Genomic DNA, 25,698 nt, shown 5'->3' with positions numbered 1-25,698 from the left:
GGTCCTTCTTTGTAATGGATACCCCTGAAGCTCACTCCCTTAAACTTCATTCTGTGATCTAGTTATTGTCCAGTTTTTCCCCCTTCCAGTGTACACAGTATACTGTTCCTACACTTCGGGTCTGAAGGGAGAAGCCATGCTCCACACACAAATCCTTTTATTGTTATTGCAATGGACACCACCACGATAAGACTCAAAGTGGTAATTTTAGAACTCTGTGGTGCAGCATACTTTTAATCCAAAAATTTATGGCGGTTAACCAAGAGGATAGCAAGGGTAACGCTCTGTGGGGCTACAGACAGGATTCAAGTCCACCTCAAACAGTATAGGGGACATTGACTATAAACTGCTTTTTTAAAAACTGAAAAATGCAGCTGTCCTAGAATTATTATACTTTCATGGCACACAGGTTGTGACCCTGTAATGGCCCCTTGGGCAGCATGTTAGAGGTCTTTGATGGGGAAGTGGGTCTTTTGGCTGGTTGTAAATCATGGTTGTCTCATTTATTATAGAAATGTACCTTACTCGCTTATTAATCCTGGTGAACAAACATTTGCATCTCATGATACTAATCTCTAACAGGCATGGCCAGCATACTACTTATCTTTGGGGAATTTGGGATGCAGTACTCCCTCACTTAAATTCTACTTTGTGTGACTTAATGTCTCCTAAGAACTGGCAAATCCTTAAACTATTAATTCTATACTCAATTATGCTCTCCTACTTCACAGTTTAGCAGCGGAGTGCCTCTACACAGGAGAAACCATTTATGAGCTCCACAAAATTAACTACAGATGGATCCTAAACATAAATGTTAAAAGTGCAGAACTTCTGTAGATACTGGAGAGACCAGTAGGCTCTGAGTTTGGAAAATTTGGTGATATCTCTCCACATGCGACAACATAAGCACTACAGGCACCACCATTTGCAGCTCCCAAAGCTCTGCTCTGTGCAGACACAGCCCACCCAGGCAGTGAAGTTATTCAGAGTCTGCCACAGGGAGTTGCAAGGATCACTTAGGGCTACTTAGGATGAGGCAGGAACACACTAAACTCTGTGTTTGTCCACTGGCTCCCGCCCAGCCAGGCGAAGATGCATCACATCAGCCACGAGCCTCAGCAGTCCGCTCCACCTAGTTTGGGGACAGCAGCCCCAAACACACCAAGCCCAGCCACTCCTCCACACGTGGGAAGAGCAACCACGTGCACCAAGGCCAGCAACTCCTCCCCACCTGGGGACATTGGCCCCTTGCTCTCCTTGGCTTGCCTCTCCTCCCATTCGGGAGAGCAACCATTCACTCACCATGGTGCAGCTGCCTAGCTGACAAGCTTTAACCCCACAAGGGATCACAAGGTGCAGTGCATGAGAGAGACTGTGATTTCTTCAGGAAGTGCTAAACCGGAAGTCTGGCTCCCGGAAGAACCCTCCCATTTGACTGGTGGAGGCTCTCATTGGCTAGTAAGGTCTGAGTGACAGAAGCAGGTAAGCAGAAGGGACACAGCACAGCATTCCCAGCACTGGCGGCTAATCTACAGAAACAAATCCCAGATTGGTTGGAGATCTAAGTCAAGTTCAACAGCAAGTCTTTTGCTAATGTAAATCAATGGGTTTGGTTTTAAAAGGAAGTATACAAATTCAGAAAGAGGCTAATCAGAAAAAGTTGCACGAGAAGAACATTGGGTAAACCAAGAACATTATAAACAAAGTCCACAGTGGTGTTGGAACTGATAACCACAGCTTTCACCCTTCTGTGTAAAGGTTTGGGTTCTGAGGATCTGAAACAACCCTTTTCCAAAGGCCCTGTCCCCACATCTTTGCCAGCTCTCCCACCCAAGCGTATTCCTGAGATCAGAGACAGAGCTCTGTTGTTGCTCTATACATCATTGCCTTAAGGAAACCTCCCAAAGCCTAGGCGGGTTGCCAAAGTCAGAGAGGCCTAGTTTCAAGTATTTTCTAGAAGTTCTGCACTTAGCACTTGACATTTAGGTGTAAGGTCCATTTGGAGTTAATTTGTGGACGTTGTAAATGGGGTCTCATGTACTGTGTAGTACTCTACTACTCAGTCGCAATGTAGAATTGGTGATATAAAGGATTGACCAATGCTTAGAGAGTAAGCCACACAATATAGAATTTAGCTGAGGGAGGGCTGCCTTTGAAATACACCCAAAGACAAGTAGTATGTTAATCAGAACTATTAGAGATTTGGATGCAAAGATGTAAATGTTTATTTAACTTTTTTGTATACATGTCTGTAGTGAAAAAAGCAAATGAGATACTCACCCATAGAAAGGATAGAGAGTCTGCCTGTGTAACTCTCTAGAGTAAGCTGGAGCATCACAGTTTTAAGAGGGATTTCTTAGTTGTGTTGGACTGGATCAATTCCATGATATTTTGTTATGTGTTTGCTGTTTCTTGGTATCAACTACATACATTAAAACCCAAAAGCATGGTTATAGTGGTGAAATACCTGGTTAAATCCAGACCCTCCCAGCAGGAAGAAAATAGCCAAAAATCTAAGCAAGAAAAGAAGAATCAAGAATCTAGGATTAGCCAGTTCAGTGACTGTGTTTCAAGAACTAGCTGAAGATAAAGTTAGATTGTAATCTTGGAAGTGATCTTGAGAGGCAGGGAGTTGCCCCCTTGTGACCAACACTGGATTTTTGAAATTTTCTATGACACTTTTGGATTACTGGGCTATGGTTTCTTCCCTTAAAAACTCCTTCTCCCAGTCACTCAGGGTCAAACTCTTCCCCTGCATGGGTTATGAGTCTTGGCCCCAGTGTACTGGTTCCCATCTCATTGATTAAAGCCTCCTGTGATTGCAGCAAAGATGGTCCTTTGTGAGTTACTACGGGGGGTGTCGTGTTATCCCAAGACTTGAGTGAGAGTCTCCCAAGAACTGGGGGTCTTTCAGTAGTAATGCCAAGTATCATAATATTAATGTATTGTGTTTTATCTAAGGTTTAGTTGAACAGTTTATACCTAGGAAATACTAATTTATTACATTATCATATACAGTTTCTATTCAGATTTCTTTTGTTGTTACTCAGCACTATCTAAAGACAAACAATTGGTACCTTCCTGTGATCACTTGTGACTGCTTACCAAGGATGACCACCACCGGGTTTGCTGACTGTTAATATTCCATCATGAAAGAAAGTATCCCCTCCATCCTAGTACACAGCCTCTTTTCCAGTCACCTATATGCAAATCATGCCTAATGACATGTGACCTTCTGGTTTCAGAGATGAACTAGAGTACACAGCCTGGAAAAGACTTGGGAGGATGTACATTCTTTGTATGCACCTATGAGAAAGCCATTTTTAAAAGTGGGGATTTACCTTGAGTGCTATCGGGCTTACTTTCTACGTTCACTGAGAAAAGTATTGTAATGGAAAGCATATGTGCGGTGGAAGAGTAGAGAGAAGGTAAGCTCCACATATGCAGCTATGGGAGAGCCATTGTACATACTAGATGGAGACGTGCCTGTTTGGCTGCCTTTTGGGTATCTTAGTTAAAGCTTCTATTGCTGTGAAGAGACACCATGACCACAGCAACACTTATAAAGGAAAACATTTGATTTAGGCAAGCTTACAGTTTCAGAGGATTTAGTCCATTATCAACATGGCAGAAAGCATGGTGGATGCAAGCAGAAATGGTGCTGGAGAAAGAGCTGAGAGATCTCCATCCAGATCAGCAGGCAGCAGAAAGTGACTATGAAATACTTCAACAAGGCCACACCTCCTAATAGTGCCACTCTCCATGAGACTTTCGGGGCCATTTTGATTCAAACAACCACAGAATCAAAACCCTTGTAAATACCTTTTCAACCACACTCAATAAGAAAATAAAAGGAAGATTTTGGAGCCAAAATATCACACAAATGACCTCTAACTTAATCGGTTATGGAGTGTATCATTTCCAACTGAAATGCTATGATCTCAATCTCTACTTTCTGACATTCTTCTTAACATTTCCATATTCTGGTCCTATAAGAACAGCCAATTTAGTTCTGTATACTAATTTCTATATTTTTTTCACCACCTAAAATCTAGATATCTTCTACACTGTTTCAAGAGACATCATTCCCAGGTTCTGCCTAGCAACAATATTACTTTTGGTTTTCCATTTTTTTTGTCCTAACTTACATTTATGTTGCTCTGATTAAATCCCCTAACCAAAATCAGCTCAGACAATGAGTGGGGTAATTTGACGTCATCATTTTTAGAGCTTAGGATAGGAAATCATGTTAATAGTTGAATGCAAAAATCCATGGACAAAGATTGTTTCCTGGCTTTCTCTCTTGCCCAGTCACTCCTTCATTCATGCTAAGATAGCTCCCTTTTGTAGCCCAAGCCCACTTTCTTAGGGATATTGCCACCCTCTTTGGAGGAACTTTCCCACGTCAATCATCAACACAATCTCTCCCAGATACAGCAGTCTGTGTCTTTTATGAACCACGCCACTCTGAACACAGTTGAGCAAATGTCCTTGTGGTAGGATCTTTTGGATATATGTCCAAGAGTGGTATAGCTGGGTCTTGAGGTGAATTGACTCACAACTTCCTGAGGACTGCATGTTGATTTCCACATTGGCTGTACAAGTTTGCACTTGTACATGTCCTTGCCACATATCCTTACCAGCATTAACAGTCCCTTGTATTATGGAGCTTAAGAAATCAACAGGTGTAAGATAAAATCTCAAAGTAGTTTTGATATTCATTTTCCTGATGGCTAAAGATGTTGAACATGTTCACGGTGGGTTTATCATCTTATAGTTCTACCAGCAATGGAAGAGGATTTCAGTCTCTTTACAGCCTCATCAATACTTGTCGTTTCATATATTTATGTGTATGAGTGTTTGCCTGCATTTGCTGCTGTCCTTAAAGGCCAGGGATTGATTGCTGGCCTAGGATGCTGTGTATTTTAGGAAATGTCTGTCCAGGGTGTGTGAGCCAGCCCAATTGTGAAGACCGGAGGACAACTTGCAGGGGTGAGTTCTCTCCTTCCATGTGCATGTGGGTTCCAGGGATGAAACTTGGGGTAGGTATGGCAGCAATCAGCTTTACTTGGTGATCAGGCTTGCTGGCCCTGCAGTATCTTCAGAACTTCCTTGTGAACCTTACTGGGTGTGGGGACTCCAAGGGTGTTCAGTGACCATCCAAATCTGCCTAGCCTCTCCACTCATTGCCCCCCACTGTAGGCGGCATAATAACCAGGCTAGCTTAATATGAAACAGCAAATTTTAATGAACTTACAACACCAGCCATCCAGTGATGAGCAGGAAATACAGACAAAGAGAGATGTGGGGCTCATGCTCGCCAGATTTATAGGTAACATTAGCCCAAGGCGAACACGCCCCCTAATGGGCTGGGCTTATCCCTACACCCTACCACCAGGAGTGTGGACATTGGTGATGTCTGCTGCCTATGGACCGAAGTACCACTGGCTGCACGAAGGGGTGCCTTGGGCCTCTTCCCAGACTTCCTGGTTCATCAAGGCTGCCTCCTTGCTGGCCTGGGAAGAAAGCTCCATGGCCAGACTGAAGATCCTGTGGGCAGAAGAAAGAGAAGGGACAACTTCGCCTCTGGCCAAGAACTTTAAAGGAGATCTTAGAAAAACAAACTTGTTAGAGAAATAGGTTCTCTCCTTCCATACAGATCCTGGGGACTGAACTCAGGACACCAGACTTTCCTTGCTGGCTGATCTCAGGACCCTAATGGTGTCTTTGGAAGTCAACAAGGGTGGCTGCCAACTTAGGGGCAAGTGTTCATGTGTCCATATGGTGCTGCAAACAGAAGCAGGGCCTGTGTATACTGAGTTCCCTCCGTCCCCAGCTCTCCCTCTTTTGAAGGAGACAGCACCTAAGATTCCTAGGCTGACCCTAAACTGATGACCCTCCTGCCTCAGCCCCCAAGCATCTGAGACAGCTGACAGATCTGTGCCCCCAGGCCTAGCAGGAAAGAGCTGTGTGGTGAGACTTGAATGCATCCTTCATCCTCCTGTTCACCTGGGACCTCAGTGCCCCACACCCTCAACAGTGGGCAAATTTGATGTGAGGAGACCTTGTTGGTGCCAAGCTAGATGTGAGATTCAGCCATTACCACATGGTCAAAGGCCAGGTGTCTGAAGACTTTAAGAGCCCCTAGATGACGGAGGGCATGTGTCCAAGAGTGAATACCAGGTACATCTGTACTGCTCAGATACTGACTGGGAAAACTTGTGGCCATACAGTGGTCACAAGCACAGGGAGACTTCCTCAGTCTATGCTCCATATGAGTGATGGCTGACCCATTCTGTAGGCCAGCGCTGGGTACAGCGCTTCAGAATCCCTAAGAACTCCTATGGGCATCTCCTTAAATGCATTTTTTTGGAGGTGGCCAAAATGGCCAAGCCTGCCTGATGACCTCAGTCTGATCCCTAGGGCCCACAAAGTGGAAAGAGAGAACAGACCCCAAAGCCGTCCTCTGACCTTTACACTCATGCCTTGGCATGCACATGCCCAAACATAAAAATACGTAAAAAAACAAAAACAAAACCCCAACACGTGTGATGTTCACACCTGCCATTCTAGAACTCTGCAAGCTGAGGTGGGAGGATTTCTGCACGTTCAAAGCCACACTCGGTGTTACAGATTGAGACCTTGTCTTAGAAAACACACAAAACAACAATGTCCCTCAAGAAACCACGAGACCGGCTAGGCAGTGATGGTGTGCAGCTTCACTCCCAGCTCTTGGCAGGCAGAGGCTGGCGAATCTCTGAGTTCGAGACCAGCCTGATCTACAGAGCGAGTTCCAGAGTGAGAAACTCTGTCTAGAAACAAAACAAAACATACAAAAAGAAACCCCCAAACATCCTGCTAAGACTGACTTCTGAATGACGTTTAACATGTGTTGAGCAACTGTCCGGCTCAGAAAAGCTCTCTCTGTCCCCTGCTGACCTGGAGCTGCCCTATCTAGGGCATGAGACTGAGTGTGGGATGCTTTCCTTGCCCGTGGTGACCTCAGGTCTCTACGGTCCCCAGTCCTACTCTGCTGGACTCTGGCACAGTATGAATTGATGGCTTCACTGCACCCAAGGTCCCAGTGTCTCAGAACTCAGAAGTGGGCTAGGAGTGGAACAGTGCTGTAGTAGTGAGGCACTCAATAGCTGAGTCCTCAAAAGCCCAAACAATCTTCACCTGAGAGAGCAGCTGGGTGGGGTTCCACCTCCAGCAACCCAACTGAAAAGTAAGGGATGATGGAGAGAGGAGGGGAGGGATGGAGGGGAAAGGGGGAGGCCTGACCCACACCTGTAGAGCTCTTGGTCCTTCTTGGTAATCAAGTCCCTGAGTTCCTCCAGCAGGCGTGACACCTGCGCGCTGGTGTCTGGCACCTGCCCGCTGGCGTCCGGGGAGGAGATGCCCAGCTCGCCCAGGAGCTGCAGGGTGGTCTTTAGGGCCGGCTCCAGATCATCTGTGGAGATACAGGCTGTTAGCAGAACTCCGGTGCCCAAAGCAGCAGCTGTTTGAGCTGTGCAGCGTTGGCTCTTCTCTCACACTCAGGGAACAGGGCCAAAGGGAGGGATCTTAGGAGATCTCACTCGTCCCTGGAGTGTGGGTGCCAAGTGCATGCTGGGAAGGCAAACCCAGTGGGGAGCGCACAGGTGCTTCTGTGACTGCTGCCCAGTAGACTCCTGTGGACCAGGGGAGCTGGGGCTTCAGGCTGCAAGCCACTGCTCTGTTCTCTCACCCTCTGTCCTTCCACTACGAGCGACAAGCAGGATGCACCTGCCAGATGTGGCTTGGACCTGCACTTCCTGGCCTCCGGATCTAAAGAGCTGAGGTTCTGGTATCTGTAGCAGCTGTGTGTCCCAGGCACAGACCTGCACCACACACAACCCAGCAAGGTCATGAGGGTTAAAGGACCTGTTCCTGCTGTGTCGTGTCCTCACCTCACCGTCAGTGCTGGGGTTTTGCTGGGTACAGACTTGCGAGGGGCAGTTTGCTAGGAGGATCGCTACAGCTTCCAGGTCAACACTATGCTCTTTTATGGAGCCAGGGTCTCACTGTGTTGTAGCTCAGGCTGGCCTGGAACTCACAGCCTCCCAAGAGTCAGACAATAAATGTAGGTCACCATACCATTTTCATTTGTTACGTAGCCCAGGCAGAGTAAACCCTGTGCAGCTAAAAAGTCCTAAGGAGGATGTCTGCTCCAGAGAATCCCTCAAATGACCTCTCAACACCTCCACCCTGTTGGTAGGGCCCAGGGCTCAGGGCCGGTAGATAGGTCACCCTGCCCCCAGAGTCTTCCAGCTGTGAGGTCCAGCGTGGGGTTGGAATCGTGACTCAGCTGCCTGTGTCCTACTTGGTCCACACGGGTTCCAACACCACCCCAGGGTAGAGGCACCTAGAATATGGTGCATGTGAGACTTGAGGCTCCTTCCTGCTGAGGCAATGCCACACAGCAAGGTTGTTCTTACCTAGGAGTTCCTGCCCACTTCCCTGCATGTGGATGCCCTGCACGGGAAGCTCATGTCGTGTGGCGTCCAAGGCTGTGGCCAGTGTCTTGTATTGCTCCTTGAAGCGCTTTACTACAGCCTCGAGAGGGCCCAGCACCTCCATCTGCAGGCAGAAGGGGACACTGTGAGACACACCGCTCACTCGCACAAGAAGGGCCAGCTTCCAGGTAACAGGACCCCCTCTGACCTGCCCTGGACGGGGCCCTGTTGCTATGCTAAGCTCCACGGTGGGACAACATCAATGCTGGCAGGTGCCAAGTATTCTGCAGACTGTGTGGCAGAGACAGGTGTCCCATACAGAGTACTACATTCGTATCAGGAGCCTAAGCAGGGCGGGCAGAATGTAAGTGGTGGCATCCTGATCCTGGCTCCCTCATGAACCCCTAGCCTCAGGAGCATGCTCAAACCCACCTGGGCATCCAGGATGGTAGCCAGCTCCTGATGCTTCTGCTGGAGCAGCAGCTGGCGCCGCAGCTCCAGCACCCGCTGCTGTAGACGCTCCTTCTCATGGCATAAGGCCACCAAGTCCTTCTCAGCCTTCTCCTCCAGCACAGCCAGGTTGTTTTCCATCTGTGGGTCGCAAGACCAACTCAGGTGGGGTGGGGGAGGTGACAGAGGACACACGCTGTTTCGTGAGTCCCAGTTAAGCTCACCTTCACAGACAGCAGGGTCAGCAGTAGTGTCTGCGACTCCATCATGTCCATGGTCTCCTGTAGATCCTGCAAGGGTCCTGCTGTTCAATTCCCAGTAAGCCATGTTGACCTGGCTCTTCCGGGCATGGCAGAACCCCAACCTCTGTGCACTTTATAGGTTCAAATGGTGTCCGCGGGGCTGAGGATGGAGTCAGGTCACACCTTGCCCAGAAGTGTATGGGTGTCTCCCCACTCAGTATATGGGCACACTGAACTGAGCAAGGACCATGGACACCACAGCCCTAGCCTCCATCCTGGAGGACTGGCTGCCGGGAGTCAGACCTACCCACCGTCTGCTCCCCAGTGCTCACCTGTCTTTTCTGGGGAAGGTGTGTCGTTCCTTTTGGGCCAGTCAAGGGTACATGAGGCCCTGTGTCAAAAAAATGGGATGGTTTGGCTGGCTGAGCCCATAAAGATGCTTCCTTGCCTGGCAAGCCCGATGACGCGCTTGATCCCTGAACTCGCAGGAAGCTGGAGGGAGAGAACTCCAGAGTTGTCCTCGGACATCAAATGTGCCAAGGCATCAGGAACAAGAACCAATGACGACAAAATGACAAAAACAAAAACCAACAAACATTCCTCAGCTTTGGTAGTGCAGACCTCTGGGCCAACTAGATGCTAGCCAGGGGCATCCTGTGCACCAAGGGCCAACCGGCAGCTGTGGTTCATCCATCAGAAGCCAAAATCCAAATAAAATGTCTGCATACACCCTAACCCTAGTCAGTCCCTTTTGGTGAGCACCTGTTTAGGCCAGGCAGGTCCTGACTCCTGACTGGCCCGTCTTCAGGAGGTGCTCACGCCGCACATGAGAACATCCTAGCCAGGCCCATGTGCTGCTCTCATCCCCGCCTGGGAACAGAGAAATTTTTGTTCCTGTGTTTTGAGATAGGGTCTCATGCACACCCTGGTTCAATGGAGCCCACGTGGCCAAGGATGACTTTGAACTTCTGATCTTGCCACCACCTCCCAAGTGTCCAAATGTCAGGCACCCCATTGGTTATAATTTCTGTAGCATCCTAAACTGACAGCAAGTAGCAGCTCCTGGATCCGCAAGTAGTTCCGTGGACATATGGTTGGGCCTCAGACACTCTGCCTATGCTCCCAACACACACTTGAACCACATCCTTTCTGACAGAGACCCTTAATGCTAAGTTTTCACTCACAACCTGACACAATCTAGGATCACCGGGGAATTGAGGGACTTTTGGATCAGGCTGGACTGTGGACAGTCTGTGATGGGTTGTCCTGATTGCCCTGAGGGAGGCCTGGCAGCTCCTTCCCTGCTGCCAGAGTCCCACCCTTCCAACCCTAGCCAGGACTCACCTTTGACCTTCTGCAATGTGCTGGGCTTTCTTCCCTCTGGTGACTTCCCTCCAGCAGATGCAGAAGCCTGTTATGTAAACAGACAGTCAGAGGTCAGGCCACTTGACCTTTGATGCATTTGCTTAAAGGTCAGACGGAGAAGCAGGAGTTTTGAGACTGCGAACACGGGAGAGTCAAACAGTGGACAGCTACGTTCATCAGACATGGGAAATAATGGCACACGTGCTGGACTGCCATCTCGATGGGTGTGTGTTTGCGTGTGCTGTGGAGGGGCTGGCGACCAACTTCCTATGGCACTCTCAGGATGCGCTGACTTCTACACAGGTTACTCTGGACTTCAGGAGACACTGACTTCTCCCTGGCCTAAGTCTACAAAGCTCACAAACAGCAGCTGCACCACCAGCAGCAGTGGATGCCCAGCTGTCAGGTACAAGAAAGGCAAGGAGCACAGTGGGGGTTGTGTCGTGGTTCATTCTCATGCACCACTGGGTCTGGGGACCCTCTGTAGGAAATAAGGAGGCAGCAGGATGGAACAGGAAAACTAAAACCTACTCCTTGTCAAAACTACCCAAGCCTATTCAGACTAGAGCAAAGAAGTTTTCCAAGCCTGAGGGTCACTCTGGGCAACCACCTGCAATGGCCCTAGGTGTCAGGCCAGCAGGCAGCAGACTCCACCCTGCATAGGTGCTGCCAGCCAGGCCCTCAAGGGCACGAAGAGAATCAGCTGTGAAGAACAAAGTGCAAGCTCTGCTTCTCGCCTGCCTGACAGTGGGGCTCTTGACCACCCTGGCCACGATTGCACAGGAACTGCTGTGGCCTTGGCTCCGGAACTCGGGGTCATCGTGCTCTACAACTGCTTGTGCCAGTGCCCTCCCCTCAGAACAATCTGCATAAGGGACCACACACTCACGCAGACCTGGCTACCCCGGGTGGTACAACAGCCAAGGGCTGTGGGGTTTAGGGTCAGATACTGAAGAACCCACAGTGAAGGTAACTGGACTGAGTGTGACCAGAAGCTGAAGAGTTGACTCGCTGGTTAAGAGGAGAACTTGGATTCAACTCCCAGCAGTTGGGCCAGTGTATAAAGGTGCTTGCCACCAAGATTGCCAAACCAAATTGATGCGCAGGACCCATGTGGTGGAAGGTGAGAATCAATTCCCACAGGTTGTCCTCTGGTAACCATATGTACAGTTGGCCCGAACCCTTCTCTAATGAATAAAAATGTAGTTAAGTTTTTAAAAAGTCACCATGAATCTCATTATTTGTACACTCAATTCCAATTAAAATGTTTCAAAAGCACACCCCTAAGAATTCCAGACTAGCCTTTGTTTACGAGCTACCCAAGCAGCACGGAGATCTGATCTGGGCTCCAGGAGAGCCATCATTGGGGTAAGTGAGTGCAGCAGCAGCCCGGAACAGGGAACTCAGATGTTCCTCATCCCTCCTACACTTCCTGGTCATCCTGCAGGGGCTATACTGCCCAATACCTCCTCTCTCTTTCTATCCCACCCAGCTTGCATCCAGAACCCTCCCCACCCTGTTTGCCTCCCTCCCCTCTTTGGCCACATAACATCTCCCAGCTCAGCCTGTTCGGGTGCTGGGACCGAATCTGAATCGGGAGGGCAACCGGGAGGGCAGCAGTTCCTTTGTTTCAATAGCCTGCAAGCAGCAAGCAAGGTAGGCCCTTTGTTTACGAGCTATCCAAGCAGCACAGAGATCTGATCTAGGCACCAGGAAAGCCATCACTGGGGAGTGACATCAATGGGAAGGTACATCAGTGGGCAAGGAGACCTGATCCTGTAAAAGAAGATCCATAGGGGAGCATTCGGAGGAAGAGATGGGCAGGCACCAATGCAAGAATTCACCCAACAATCTGAAAAACAACATGAAACCACCAGAACCCAGCGACCTCACAACAGGAGGACAGGAACACCTTAATCAAGAAGAAGTAGAAAAAATTGACTTTATGAAAGTGATAGAGGCCCTTAAACAGCATGTAAAAAAAGCCCTTATAGAAATGGATGAGAAGTATAACAGAAAGTTTGAAGAATTGAATAAATCAGTGAATGCTACCCTAGGAAACCAAGGAAAAACAATCAAACCAATAATGGAAACAGTTCAAGACTTGAAAACTAAAATGGAGGCAAAGAAGAAAACACAAACAGAGGGCCAGCTGCACATGGAAAATCTAGGTAAACAAATAGAGACTACAGAAACAAGCATAACCAGCAGAATACAAGAGATAGAAGAAAGAATCTCAGATTCTGAAGATAACATAGAGAAAATAAATGTCCTGATCAAAGAAAACAGCGAGTCCAACAAACTCTCATCACACAACATTCATGAAATATGGGACACAATAAAAAGACCAAACCTAAGTATAATTGGAGTAGAAGAAGGATAAGAAGTGCAGCTCAATGGTCCAGAAAATATATTTAATAAAATTAAAGAAGAAAACTTTCCCAACCTAAAGAAAGATGTACCTATGAAGGTTCAAGAAGCATACAGAACACCGAAGAGGCTGGATCAAAAAAAAAAAAAAACATCCCCTCGCCATATAATAATCAAAACACAAAGCATACAGAATAAAGAAAGAATATTAAGAGCCGCAAAGGAAAAAGGCCAAGTTACTTATAAAGGTAAACCTATCAGACTTACACCTGAATTCTCTATGGAAACCATGAAAGCTAGAAGGTCCTGGATAGATGTACTGCAAAAACTAAGAGACCATGGATGCAAGCCCAGACTACTATACCCAGCCAAGCTTTCGTTCACTATAAATGGAGAAAACAAAATTTTCCAGGATAAAAACAAATTTAAACAATACATAGCCACAAATCCAGCCTTACAGAATGTAATAGAAGACAAATCACTAACCGAGGAGTCCAACAATGACCACAATAACTCAGACATCTAGAGACCCTTCACCAGCGCAACTCAAAGAAGGGAAACACACAAACTCTACTACTAAAAAAGTGACCGGAGTTAACAACCACTGGTCATTAATATCACTTAATGTCAATGGGTTCAACTCACCTATAAAAAGGCACAGGCTAAGAGATTGGATACGAAAACAGGATCCAACATTCTGCTGTTTACAAGAAACACACCTCAACCACAAAGACAGGCACCTACTCAGAGTAAAGGGCTGGGAAAAGGCTTATCAAGCAAATGGACCTAAGAAACAAGCAGGTGTGGCCATACTAATTTCTAACAAAGTTGACTTCAAACTTAAATCAATCAGAAGAGATGGAGAGGGACATTTTATACTCATAACAGGAACAATTCATCAGGATGAAGTCTCAATCCTGAATATCTATGCCCCTAATATAAAAGCACCCACATACGTAAAAGAAACATTACTAAAACTCAAGGCAGCCATCAAACCGCACACACTAATAGTAGGAGACTTCAACACTCCTCTCTCACCAATGGACAGGTCAATCAGACAGAAACCTAACAGAGAAATTAGAGAATTAATAGAGGTAATGAATCAATTGGACTTAACAGACATCTATAGAATATTCCACCGAAATAGGAAAGAATATAATCTCTTCTCTGCAGCTCATGGAACCTTCTCAAAAATTGACCACATACTCGGTAACAAAGCAAACTTCCACAGTTACAAAAAAATATTAGTAACCACCTGTGTCTTATCAGATCACCATGGATTAAAGTTAGAATTCAACAACAATGCTACCCCCAGAAAGCCTACAAACTCATGGAAACTGAACAGTCAACTACTGAGCCATACCTGGATTAAGGAAGAAAGAAAGAAAGAAATTAAAGTCTTCCTGGAATTCAATGAAAATAAACAAACAACATACTCAAACTTATGGGACACTATGAAATCAGTCCTAAGAGGAAAGTTCATCGCACTAAGTGCCCACTTAAAGAAAACAGAGAAAGCACATATTGGAGACTTAACAGCCCACCTGAAAGCTCTAGGAAATAAAGAAGCAGACGTGCCCAGGAGGAGTAGAAGACTGGAAATAATCAAACCGAGGGCTGAAATCAACAAAATAGAAACACAGAAAAAATCCAAAGAATCAATGAAACAAAAAGCTGGTTCCTGGAGAAAATCAACAAGATTGATAAACCCCTATCCAAACTAATCAAATGGCAGAGAGAGAATATGCAAATTAATAAGATCAGAAATGAAAGGGGGGACATAACCACAGACACAGAGGAAATTCAGAGAATCATTAGATCTTACTACAAAAGCCTTTATGCCACAAAACTGGAAAATGTAAAAGAAATGGACACTTTTTTAGATAAATACCATATACCAAAGTTAAACCAGGACCAGGTGAACAATCTAAATAGACCTGTTAGTCATGAAGAATTAGAAGCTGTTATCAAAAACCTCCCTACCAAAAAAAGCCCAGGACCAGATGGTTTCAATGCAGAATTCTACCAGAACTTCCAAGAAAACCTAATACCTGCACTCCTTAATGTATTTCACAACATAGAAACCCAAGAGTCATTACCAAATTCCCTTTATGAAGCTACAGTTACTCTGATACCAAAACCACACAAAGACTCAACCAGGAAAGAGAATTACAGGCCAATCTCACTCATGAACATCGACTCAAAAATCCTTAACAAAATATTGGCAAACCGAATCCAAGAACACATTAGAAAAAATATCCATTATGATCAAGTAGGCTTCATCCCAGAGATGCAGGGCTGGTTCAACATACGAAAATCTATTAATGTAATCCATCATATAAATAAACTGAAAGAAAAAAAAACCATATGATCATTTCATTAGATGCTGAAAAAGCATTTGACAAAATAAAACATCCCTTTATGATAAAAGTATTGGAGAGATTAGGGATACAAGGGTCATACCTATATATAATAAAAGCTATATACAGCAAGCCGACAGCTAACATCAAATTAAATGGAGAGAAACTCAAAGCTATTCCATTAAACTCAGGAACATGACAAAGCTGTCCACTCTCGCCATACCTCTTCAATATAGTGCTTGAAGTTCTAGCAATAGCAATAAGACAACATAAGGGGATCAAGGGGATTCGAATTGGAAAGGAAGAGGTTAAACTTTCGTTATTTGCAGATGATACGATAGTGTACATAAGCGACCCCCAAAACTCCACCAAAGAACTTTTACAACTGATAAACACCTTTAGTAATGTGGCAAGATACAAGGGCAACTCCAAAAAATCAGTTGCCCTCTTATACACAAAGGATATGGAAGCAGAGAGGGAAATCAGAGAAGCTTCACCTTTCACAATAGCCACAAACAGCATAAAATATCTTGGGGTAACTCTAACCAAGGAAGTGAAGGATCTATTTGACAAGAACTTTAAGGCATTGAAGAAAGAAATTGAAGAAGATACCAGAAAATGGAAGGACCTCCCTTGCTCTTGGATTGGGAGGATCAACACAGTAAAAATGGCAATTCTACCAACGGCAATTTATAAATTCAATGCAAGGTCCCTTCAAAATTCTTCACAGATCTTGAGAGGACAATAATCAACTTTATATGGAAAAACAAAACACCCAGGATAGCCAAAACAATCCTATACAATAAAGGATCTTCCAGAGGCATTACCATCCCTGACTTCAAACTCTATTACAGAGCTACAGTAAGAGAAACAGTGTGGTACTGGCATAAAAACAGAGAAGTCGACCAATGGAATCGTATAGAAGACCCGAATTTTAATCCACAAACCTATGATCACCTCATTTTCGATAAAAGAGCTAAAAGTATACAATGGAAGAAAGAAAGCATCTTCAACAAATGGTGCTGGCACAACTGGATGTCAACCTGTAGAAGAATGAAAATAGACCCATATCTATCACCATGCACAAAACTCAAGTCCAAATGGATTGAAGACCTCAATATCTGTCTGAACACACTGAACCTGATAGAAGAGAAAGTGGGAAGTACCCTCCAACAGATGGGCACAGAAGATCGCTTCCTATGTGTAACCCCAGCAGCACAGACATTAAGGGCAACATTGAATAAATGGGACCTACTAAAACTGAGAAGCTTCTGTAAAGCAAAGGACACTGTCACTAAGACAAAAAGGCAACCTACTGATCAGGAGAAGATCTTCACCCACCCTGCAACAGACAAAGGTCTGATCTCCAAAAGATATAGAGAACTCAGACTTTAAAATGCTAATTAACCCAATTAAAAAATGGGGCACTGAACTGAACAGAGAATTCTCAACAGAAGAAGTTCAAATGGTCTAAAGACACTTGAGGTCATGCTCAAACTCCCTAGCAATCAGGGAAATGCAAATCAAAACAACTTTGAGATATCATCTTACACCTGTCAGAATGGCTAAAATCAAAAACACCAATGATAGCCTTTGCTGGAGAGGCTGTGGAGGAATGGGTACTCTCCTCCATTGATGGTGGGAATGCAAACTTGTGCAACCACTTTGGAAATCAGTGTGGCAGTTTCTCAGGAAATTCGCAATCAACCTAACCCTGGACCCAGCAATACCACTCTTGGGATTATACCCAAGAGATGCCCTATAATATGACAAAAGCATTTGTTCAACTATGTTCATAGCAGCATTATTTGTAATACTCAGAACCTGGAAACAACCTAGATGCCCTTCAATGGAAGAATGGATGAAGAAAGTGTGGAATATACACACATTAGAGTACTACGCAGCGGTAAAAAACAATGACTTCTCGAATTTTGCATGCAAATGGATGGAAATAGAAAACACAATCCTGAGTGAGGTAGCCTAGACCCAAAAAGATGAACATGGGATGTACTCACTCATAATTGGTTTCTAGCAATAAATAGGGGTCACGGAATCTACAATTGGTGAACCTAAAGAATCTAAATAAGAAGGTGAACCCAAGGAAAATCATATAGTTATCATCTTGGCTATGGGAAGTAGACAAAATTGCCGGGGAGAAAATTGGGATCTTGGGGGTGGGGTGGGATTGGGGTAAGGGATGATGGGCAGAGAAAAGTGAGAAGGGGAGGATGGGGGGAACTTGGGGAAACAGGATTATTAGGATAAAGGAAGGTTAGATAGGGGAGCACGGAAGCACAATTAATAGTTAAGGGAGCCACCTTAGGGTTTGCAAGAGACTTGAACCTACAGTGGCTCCCTGGGGCCCAAGGCAATGTCCCCAGTTAGTTCCATGGGCAGCTGAGGACAGGGAACCTGAAATGACCCTATCCTATAGCAATACTGATGAATATCTTGCATATCACCATAGAACCTTCATCTGGTGATGGATGGAGATAGAGATAGAGACCCACACTGGAGCAGTGGACTGAGCTCCCAAGGTCCCAATGAGGAGCGGAAAAAGGGAGAAGATGAGCAAGGAAGTCAGGACCACGAGAGGTGCACCCACCCACTGAGACAGTGGGGCTGATCTATTGGGAGCTCACCAAGGTCAGCTGGACTGTGACTGAAAAAGCATGGGAAAAAACCGGACTCTGAATATGGTGAACAATGAGGGCTGATGAGAAGCCAAGGACAATGGCACGGGGTTTTGATCCTACTTCATGTTCTGGCTTTGTGGAAGCCTAGCCAGTTTGGATGTTCACCTTCCTAGACATGGAAGGAGGGGAGAGGACCTTGGACTTTCCACAGGGCAGGGAACCCTGACTGCTCTTTGGACTGGAGAGGGAGGGGGTGAGGAGTGGGGGGATGGGGAGAAGGGTGGGAGGAGAGGGAGGGAAATAGGAGTCTGCGAGGAGGCGGAAAATTTTTTGTCCTTTTCTCAATAAAAAAAAAAATTCCACACTAAAAGGGGCACGTGCCGAAGCCAGATGCCACCCTCACACATCATACATGAAAGCCTGTCAGAACCCAAGAAGAATCACAGGGTTCAGGTCTTGAGACCCCCATGCCAGCACGTCCCTGACACTGACTTGGGAGCCCATGCAGTCAATCCCCAGCAGGTGCTGGGCTCTGGCACATGAAGGCCTGGGCTCCATCAACAGGTCTGTGTACACACCTGATTGCTGTTGGATAATCTTTTTGTATGCTGTAAAGATGTGTCTCTGCCCAAGGCACCTTCTGATTGGTTAAAAAGAACCTGAAAGACCAATAGCTAGGCAGGAGAGAACAGGTGGGGCTTCCAGGAGAGAAGGGAACTCAGGAAGAATCAGAGGCTCTCATAATTAAGCCAGGGAGACACTGAGGGAGTCAGCAGTACAGAGAGGTAAGGAGCCACATGGCAGAATGTAGACTAATATAGACGTGGTAATTTTTTTTAAGACAGATTTTTCTGTGAAACAGTCCTACTGCCCTGGAAATTTTGACCAGGTTGGTCTTGAACTCACAGAGGTCTGTCTGCCTCCTAAATGTTGGGATAAAAGGTGTGTGCCACCACCACCACCCGCCAGAGCTAGTTGGGAACAGGTCTAGACTAAGGTCAAGCTTTCATAATTAATAAGAAGTCTCTGTGCCATCATTTGGGAACTGGCAGTCTAAAGAAGGTCCAACAACAGATGACCAACAATTGCGGTTGGACGTGGTTGCCCTGTCTTTAATTCCAGCCTTCAGGAGGTACAGGGGTGGATCTCTCTATCTCTCTAAGTCCCGGCCATGTAGGAATATGTAGAGAGACACTGTCCATAAAAGAAAAAAAGGCAGAAAAATCCATAATGGTCTTTTATTTGGGGGGGGGGTGAGATAGGTTTTCTTTTGTATTTTAATAAATAAAGACTGCCTGAAGATCTGAGAGTAAAACAGTCCCACTGGTCAGCCTTACAGACCAGGTTATGGTGTCACACACCTTTAATCCCAGCCCTACAGAGGAAAAAGATGGGGGAGACAGTTCTCAGACATAGTCTCATTCTGAGAAATCTGGAGGCAGGATCGCCATTTCAGACTGAGGGAGAGGCAAGAGCCAGTGGCTGGCTGTTTTGCTTTTTAGACCTTCAGACTGAAACCCAATTTCTGACCCTGAGCGTTTATTAATCATGCTTCAGGGTTTCTCTGTGCAACAACCCTATCTCTCCTGGAACTAGCTCTTGTAGACCATGCTAGCCTTAAACATACAGAGATCCGCCTATGCCTGCCACCACCGCCGGGCTGGAATATTGATTGGTCTTTTGAAAGCAAATTCAGAACTTGTGCTCAATGACACGAGAGCTGCTGCCTGTGGCTGTTGACAACAGGCCACGAAAGCCAACCACTGAAAACCCTGACTCACTAGCGAGAAAATGTCCACGGTAGAACATGTAACAAACAAACCAGCAACAAAATGAGAATTTAACGGCCAACAAGCAGGGCTGTGTGGTGTGTAGTCTGGCAGTCACTTTGCAAGTCTGAAGACCTGAGTTTGAATCCCCAGCATCTACACAGAAACAAATCCACTGTTGGGCCCTAAAGCCCCACCAAGGAGAAGGTCGCCCCAAGAGACATTCACAACTCGGTTGATGCAATAGCAAGAGGAATTTTTATTCTGCCGCGGCAGAGGTCCCCCAGCCTCGAGAGGAGAAGGACGACTGCTTTGTCTATTACAAGCTCTTTTAAAGGAAAAAAAACACAAAATCAAGGAGGGGGGAGTACAAAATCAAAGGGAAAGCCCAAAAATCATTTGTCTACTATTTTGACTAGTTCATTTAATGGTCAGCTAACTCTACTTAATCAATGTTGTAACAGTTACAAGGAGGAGCCTTGATCAATGTCATAGTTACAAGGAGGAACCTTGATCAATGTTATGACGGTTACAAGGTCGTCTCACCCCAGTTCCAGGGTCCAGGTCTATACAATGGAGATGGAAAGTACTCAAAGCTCTCGTGCACGTGTTGTTGGTTACCAGGGCCCTGGTTCCGAGGAAGGGGGTGCAGTAGTGCTAAGGGGCCTCTAAGTCTTTCACCACAAGAACCTCTCACCCTAGCAAGGGATGAGGAACACAAAAGGATCCCAAGAGCTGGCAGTTCAGTGAAATCCTGTCACAAAAGAAAGATTTCACTCTGGCATCCATCCATGTGTACATGCATGGTTGTACAACCTGCAACACACACACGTACACACACACACACAAAAATAACAAGGACCAATGCAGAGCAATGCCCACCACCAACTGCCTTGGAGACACCTACTGAAGTCACAGAAGTGTGCCTGGGAGAAACGTGAAATGGTGTTCAGGAGGAATGGGAGCACACAGCACAGCCCAAGCACCCCTTATCCACAACTGAAATCTGAAACTCAAGATCATCTGCCCCACACTCAGGGAAAGGGCTGCTCAGCTGGAAGTGGGCTCCACTCAGGACCAGCCCTTCTGAGATCCATTCAGCCTCAGGAGAAAGCGCAGGCTAATGTTACCATGACAACAGACACTCAAGACTCCAGCCAGACCAAGGTCACCTGATGGGGTAGCAGAACCAAAATGCCTTCTATAAACACATGGGGGCACTGTGGCCAAGCCTTCAAGGTGGCAACAGCCACAGGGTGAATGGAAGCAGGGATAAGTAGCTTGGGAAAGCTGTCTGCAGGGTGATGTGAGAATCCCTTCCCTTAAACCAGACTTCCAGTCAGAGCTTCAGGAATCCTGGGAACCCTCACCACACTTCCTGGGGCACAGGCCAGGCAGATGGGAAATTAACCTTCTGATTGTCATAAACCAAGCCTGTGCTCAGCAGTCCTGCCTGGCCGTGACAGACAACCTGGAACTGGATCCTGTGCTCCAGGGATGTGTCACCACAGGGATGAGCCTGCAGCTGACCCCAACATGTTTCCCCCATTCTTGCAATGCAGTGCAGCTTTTGGGGCCTCAGGAAGCCCTGCCAGCCTTGCTTATTGACAGCTGAAAAAGTATCACACAGGAAGATGCAGAAGTGAACGTCACCCCTGCCAGCTGTGCCTGTGGCCCACACCGAGTGCCGCTGCCACTGCCCATCACTCAGGAGCCTCCTGGGTGTGAAGGGATAGTGCTGGAGGACAGATCTGACAGAACAGAGGCCCTCAAAACAGGAGGGGCAGAGGAGGTACATACGACTGATGGACACTGGTGTCACTCTCACCAGAGACTCAGGACTGTGCCCAAAACCTGGAGGCGGCAAAGGCCCCAATGGTGTCTTCCAGGATAGGGCTGCAGCTGCCACGTGCCCTCCACCCATTCCTAGTGGCTCCAAGAGTAAAAGACTCCATTACCTTCTTAGTTTTCTTCTCATATTGCAGGTATCTGGACTCAACCACTCTTCCTCCTGCAGACGACACAGTGTGTAGTAGGAGCTGCGGGCTGCATTCCTGCCACCCAGCTCCCAGCCACCTGGCTAGCTTATGCCCCAAAATAACAACACACAAATTGTATTCATTTAAACACTGCCTGGCCCCTTAGCTCTAGCTTCTTACTGGCTAATTCTTACATCTTGATTACCCATTTCTATTAATGTGTGTAATCCCAAGGTACGCTTACCAGGAAGATTCTAGCCTACATCCATCCTGGGTCAGAGCTTCATCGCGTCTGCCCTGGAGAGGAGCAGCGGCATGGCCTCTAACCTCACTTCCTCTTCCTCCCAGCATTCTGTTCTGTTTACTCCCCCCACCTATGTTGTAACCTATCAGGGCCAAGCAGTTTCTTTATTAATTAACCAACAGTGTTTGTTAGAGAAGAGGAATGCTGCCGCATGAAGACATAGAGCATGAGCAGGACCCCACAGTGGAGAGCCGGGGCCAATGACAGGAAAAGCACCAGCCTTACAGCCCGATGCAGACTGGCTCCTTCAGTCTCCCCAGTATGCACATGGCAGCTACTGCAACTAGTACCTTCACAGGACACTCAGTGTCCATAAGACACTGATGGAACGTCTCTTGTATGTGGGTCCTTGGAGTAGGAGCAAGTGCCAAGTAAGTTCAAAGATAGAAACATTCTAGACCGTGAAAGCCAGGGGCCAGTGGGATGGCTCACTGGGTGGAGGGCTTGAAAGCAAGCCTGATGACTTTGGTTCAACTCTCAAGAGCCTTCCTCTGATCTCTATATGTGCACCTTGGTATCCCCCTCACCTTCAGTAAATAAGTGCAATTTTTTTTTAAAAAAAAAAAAGGAGCAGGAGAGATGGCTCAATGGTTAAGCGCTTGTTGCTCTTGCAGAGGACTGGAGTTAGGGTCCCAGCACCCACAGGGATGCTTGCAACTGTAATATCAGTTCTGGGAGATTCAACACTCTCTCTGGTGTCCAAGAGCATCTACATTCATGTGCACAGCCCCCTCCCACCTACCAAAACACAAAACAACAAATCCCACAGCATTTTGGGTCTATCCCTCTCTGGTGGAGTCCATCTCTGTTTGTGCTTCAGTACAGTAAAGCTGGGCTGCCCACCGTGGTCTTAGTATTCCCACCTTCCTATCTTTAAATCAGAGGGATAGAGATCCACTCCTGTAACCCTAGATGATGTTAACTGTTGTGAGGGAATGGCCGTGCTGGCATGGATTTGGGGGTTCTCGCTGAGATCCTGCAGAGGCTCTGAGAGCATAGGTAATGGACGTAAAAGGCCAAGTCAGACTCTGCCTGGGGCTTGTGCCAGGAAAAAGCTTGGAAAATGCAGTCCAGATGTAGGAATCTGACCCTGGTTCAGTTTAAACGTGTTGAGCCTGCAGCCAGGACAAACAGGCCCACTGGTCTATGTGCCCAGGCCAGCTCTCAGACCCTGCTTGCCAACCATGGAAGACTCCAGATTTCTCATTACAGCTGGTCTGTGGTCGTTTGTACCTTGACCACTCATGTTTCTCAATTAAATGAAGCTAGCAGATTAAAAAGTAACAATAAAGTTAAAGACAGGAGAAGAGCCCACAGCAGCCCAGGGGCAGGGAAGCTGGGGCACACGTGAGCCATGTCAGACTCTGTACCTTTGGGTTGGGGAGGCCTATGTCCATGCTCTGTCCTCACCACCACTCCAGCCTTTATCACGGGTGGACCCTCATGAGACTCACGCACAGATCCAGGCCCCCTTGGCGGTGGCTGGGGCATCTGGCCTGGCCAGTGTTAACAAAACCAGGCAGCACGCAAACATGTCATAGCTTACACACAAAACTGCCAGGCTGGGGCCACTCAGTGGCACGGTGCTCAATTGGCACAGTGAGGGCCCCAATTCTACTTCTGCCATCGCAGTAAACAAACAAACAAAATATCTGCTGAGGATATAGGTCAGTGGTTAGGCGCTTGCCTAGCAAATGTGGGGCCCTGGGCTCCATCCCTAAGACCAAACCCCAAGCCCCAAACCCAACCAGGTCCAGTGATCACTGTCAACCCTGAGGGTCCGAGTTTAGTCCTCTGGACTCCTATGGTGCAATGAGAGAAACAACCACCCAAATTATGCCTAACCCCCATGTGTGTGCCACATGTGCTACCTGCCCCACACGAAGTGTAACAAAAAAAAAAAGGAGCCTATGAGGCTGAGGAGTACTTGCTCTTCCAGCACCCACACCGGGCAGCTCCACAGGTTTCTGAAGGAACTTGGATCTGTGGCCTGTGCACATCTAGAGCTACACTTTCGAGGGACTTCAACTCTCCAAAGGACAACTACAGTCACAGGACACCTCAGGGACAAAGACAACCCTGAGTCCCCAAAGGCATGCCACTGAGCAGTGGAAGTTTCAGACTTGTCTCTGTCTCCCCTGCCCCCAAGAAACCCCTTTCATGAACTAGATGGCACCCTGGAGGTTGAGGCAGGAGGATCAGGAGCTGACCGGCAACCTGGCATCCATGAGACTTTCTCAGAGAACAGTAAGGTTCAGCATGTAAGGCACTTGCTTGCTACCCAGCTTGATTGATGACAAATTGACTCCCACAAGTTCCCTTCTGACTTCTATACTCATGATACAATATGCACACCCCTCCAAAGAGATCAATACACGTGTAATAAAAAAATTGAACAAAAATCGTTGATGAAGACAAAACAAAACACTTTCCTTAAAGCACTCACCTTGTACTCTTCTTCCTTTTGTCTTGGGGGCACCAGTGGCTGCGGGCTTCCTACAAGAGAGAAGAGAGATGTGCTATTCATCCATCTACAAGATCTGCAGAGGCCAGAGCCACCTTCCGTCAGCTGCAGCGGGGCATGTGAAGATCGTCCCTAGACAAGCAGGAGGGGGAACCCCCACAAGACCAACTTCCTCCTGAAGGCAGTAGAACACTGGCCCACAGGGATCAGAGCTTCCCGACCAGGAAGATCCCTGTCTCATCAGGCTGGTGTGACAACAGCCAGAGAGGTGGGAGGGCTTCGGAAGGGCTGGGGCTGAGGATTTGCAAGCACAGGGGCTGGAGAAGACAGGAGGGAAGAGTCCAATGGTAAGGATGAGATGGCAGGTTGGGGAGAGGACGGTGACACAGCCTTTCTCTGCAAAGTGTCAGTTTCCTAGGCTCCCCGGTCACTGTCATGACCAGCAACTCCTCAACTTTGCTATTCTAGTACCAAAGTTGACAGACACAATGCGTGGGCCATGTGGCAACAAAACTTTGCTGACATAGCACATTTTGGGTCAAACATCGCTCATATGTCACCAAATAGTTGTATTCTCTAAATATTTTCATTTTTATTTATTCTGTGTATGTCTGTGAGTGCAGCTGTGTAAGTGCCACCAACTGTGCGTACCGTGGTGCCTCCAGAGAGGTTAGGGGACAATCTCAGCATAGGTCACGTTCCACCTTCTCATCCACGGCTGCGTATACCAGGCTAGCCAGTCCTCACCCCTGCAGACTCTCCTGTTTGGCCTCCCATCTCCCTGTAGGGTGTGCTAGGAGTGCAGGCACTACTGCATCCAGTTTCTACGTGGCTTCTGGGGACCCAAACTCAGGTTGTCAGGCTTGTTCAGTGATAATTAACACACACACACACACACCAACAGGGTCTCACACTACAGCCAAGGCTGGCCCAGAACTCATCATCTTCCTACCAGGGCTGGACAGACAGTTTGCAGGATAAAGAGTTTGCTGCTCTTGCAGAGGACTTGAGCTCAGTCCCCAGCAGTCCAGCTCTGGGGGTCTTAAGCCTCTGCTGCTGGCTTCTTCCTGAAGCCTACAGATGGTAGGGGCTTGGCTTTGGGAAGCAGGGCAGGTGCACCTGCTGTGGTCCCTCAGGATTCCCCGGGGTCTGCCCATCAATCACGGAGGCCTCAGCAACATGGCCTTGACCTGACCTGTGCCCATCACTACCCGTGTAAAGAGCTGGAAGTCTGAGGTATAGTGCTGGTCAGGAGGCTCCACCCACCGGCCTCTTCTCTGTA

At 47.2% G+C, this 25,698-nt stretch overlaps 1 protein-coding gene across 1 annotated transcript; it reads right to left on the bottom strand.

The window, feature by feature from the left end:
• Positions 1–5,426: 5,426 nt before the first annotated feature.
• On the bottom strand, positions 5,427–24,444 carry LOC142834251 (HAUS augmin-like complex subunit 8). The gene is made up of 9 exons (XM_075946537.1): positions 24,399–24,444; positions 21,628–21,680; positions 10,514–10,580; positions 9,502–9,560; positions 9,152–9,217; positions 8,910–9,068; positions 8,460–8,601; positions 7,291–7,453; positions 5,427–5,550 (listed from the first exon to the last, which is right to left on the bottom strand). The coding sequence occupies exons 5-9, from the start codon at positions 9,200–9,202 to the stop codon at positions 5,427–5,429; spliced, it is 639 nt and encodes a 212-aa protein (XP_075802652.1). The 5' UTR covers positions 9,203–9,217; positions 9,502–9,560; positions 10,514–10,580; positions 21,628–21,680; positions 24,399–24,444.
• Positions 24,445–25,698: the final 1,254 nt, after the last annotated feature.

The sequence above is a fragment of the Microtus pennsylvanicus genome, chromosome 13 (genome assembly GCF_037038515.1).
Source record: "Microtus pennsylvanicus isolate mMicPen1 chromosome 13, mMicPen1.hap1, whole genome shotgun sequence".
NCBI classification, from domain to species: Eukaryota; Metazoa; Chordata; class Mammalia; order Rodentia; family Cricetidae; genus Microtus; species Microtus pennsylvanicus.
This window is presented reverse-complemented; position numbering and strand designations above follow the sequence as displayed.

Coding starts and splice junctions, on each gene's coding strand:
- LOC142834251 (XM_075946537.1), bottom strand. CDS start 9,202: ATGGACATGATGGAGTCGCAGACACTACTGCTGACCCTGCTGTCTGTG. Junction 9,069..9,151: donor TGACCCTGCTGTCTGTGAAG/GTGAGCTTAACT, acceptor TGCGACCCACAG/ATGGAAAACAACCTGGCTGT. Junction 5,551..7,290: donor AAGGACCAAGAGCTCTACAG/GTGTGGGTCAGG, acceptor TTCTGCCCACAG/GATCTTCAGTCTGGCCATGG.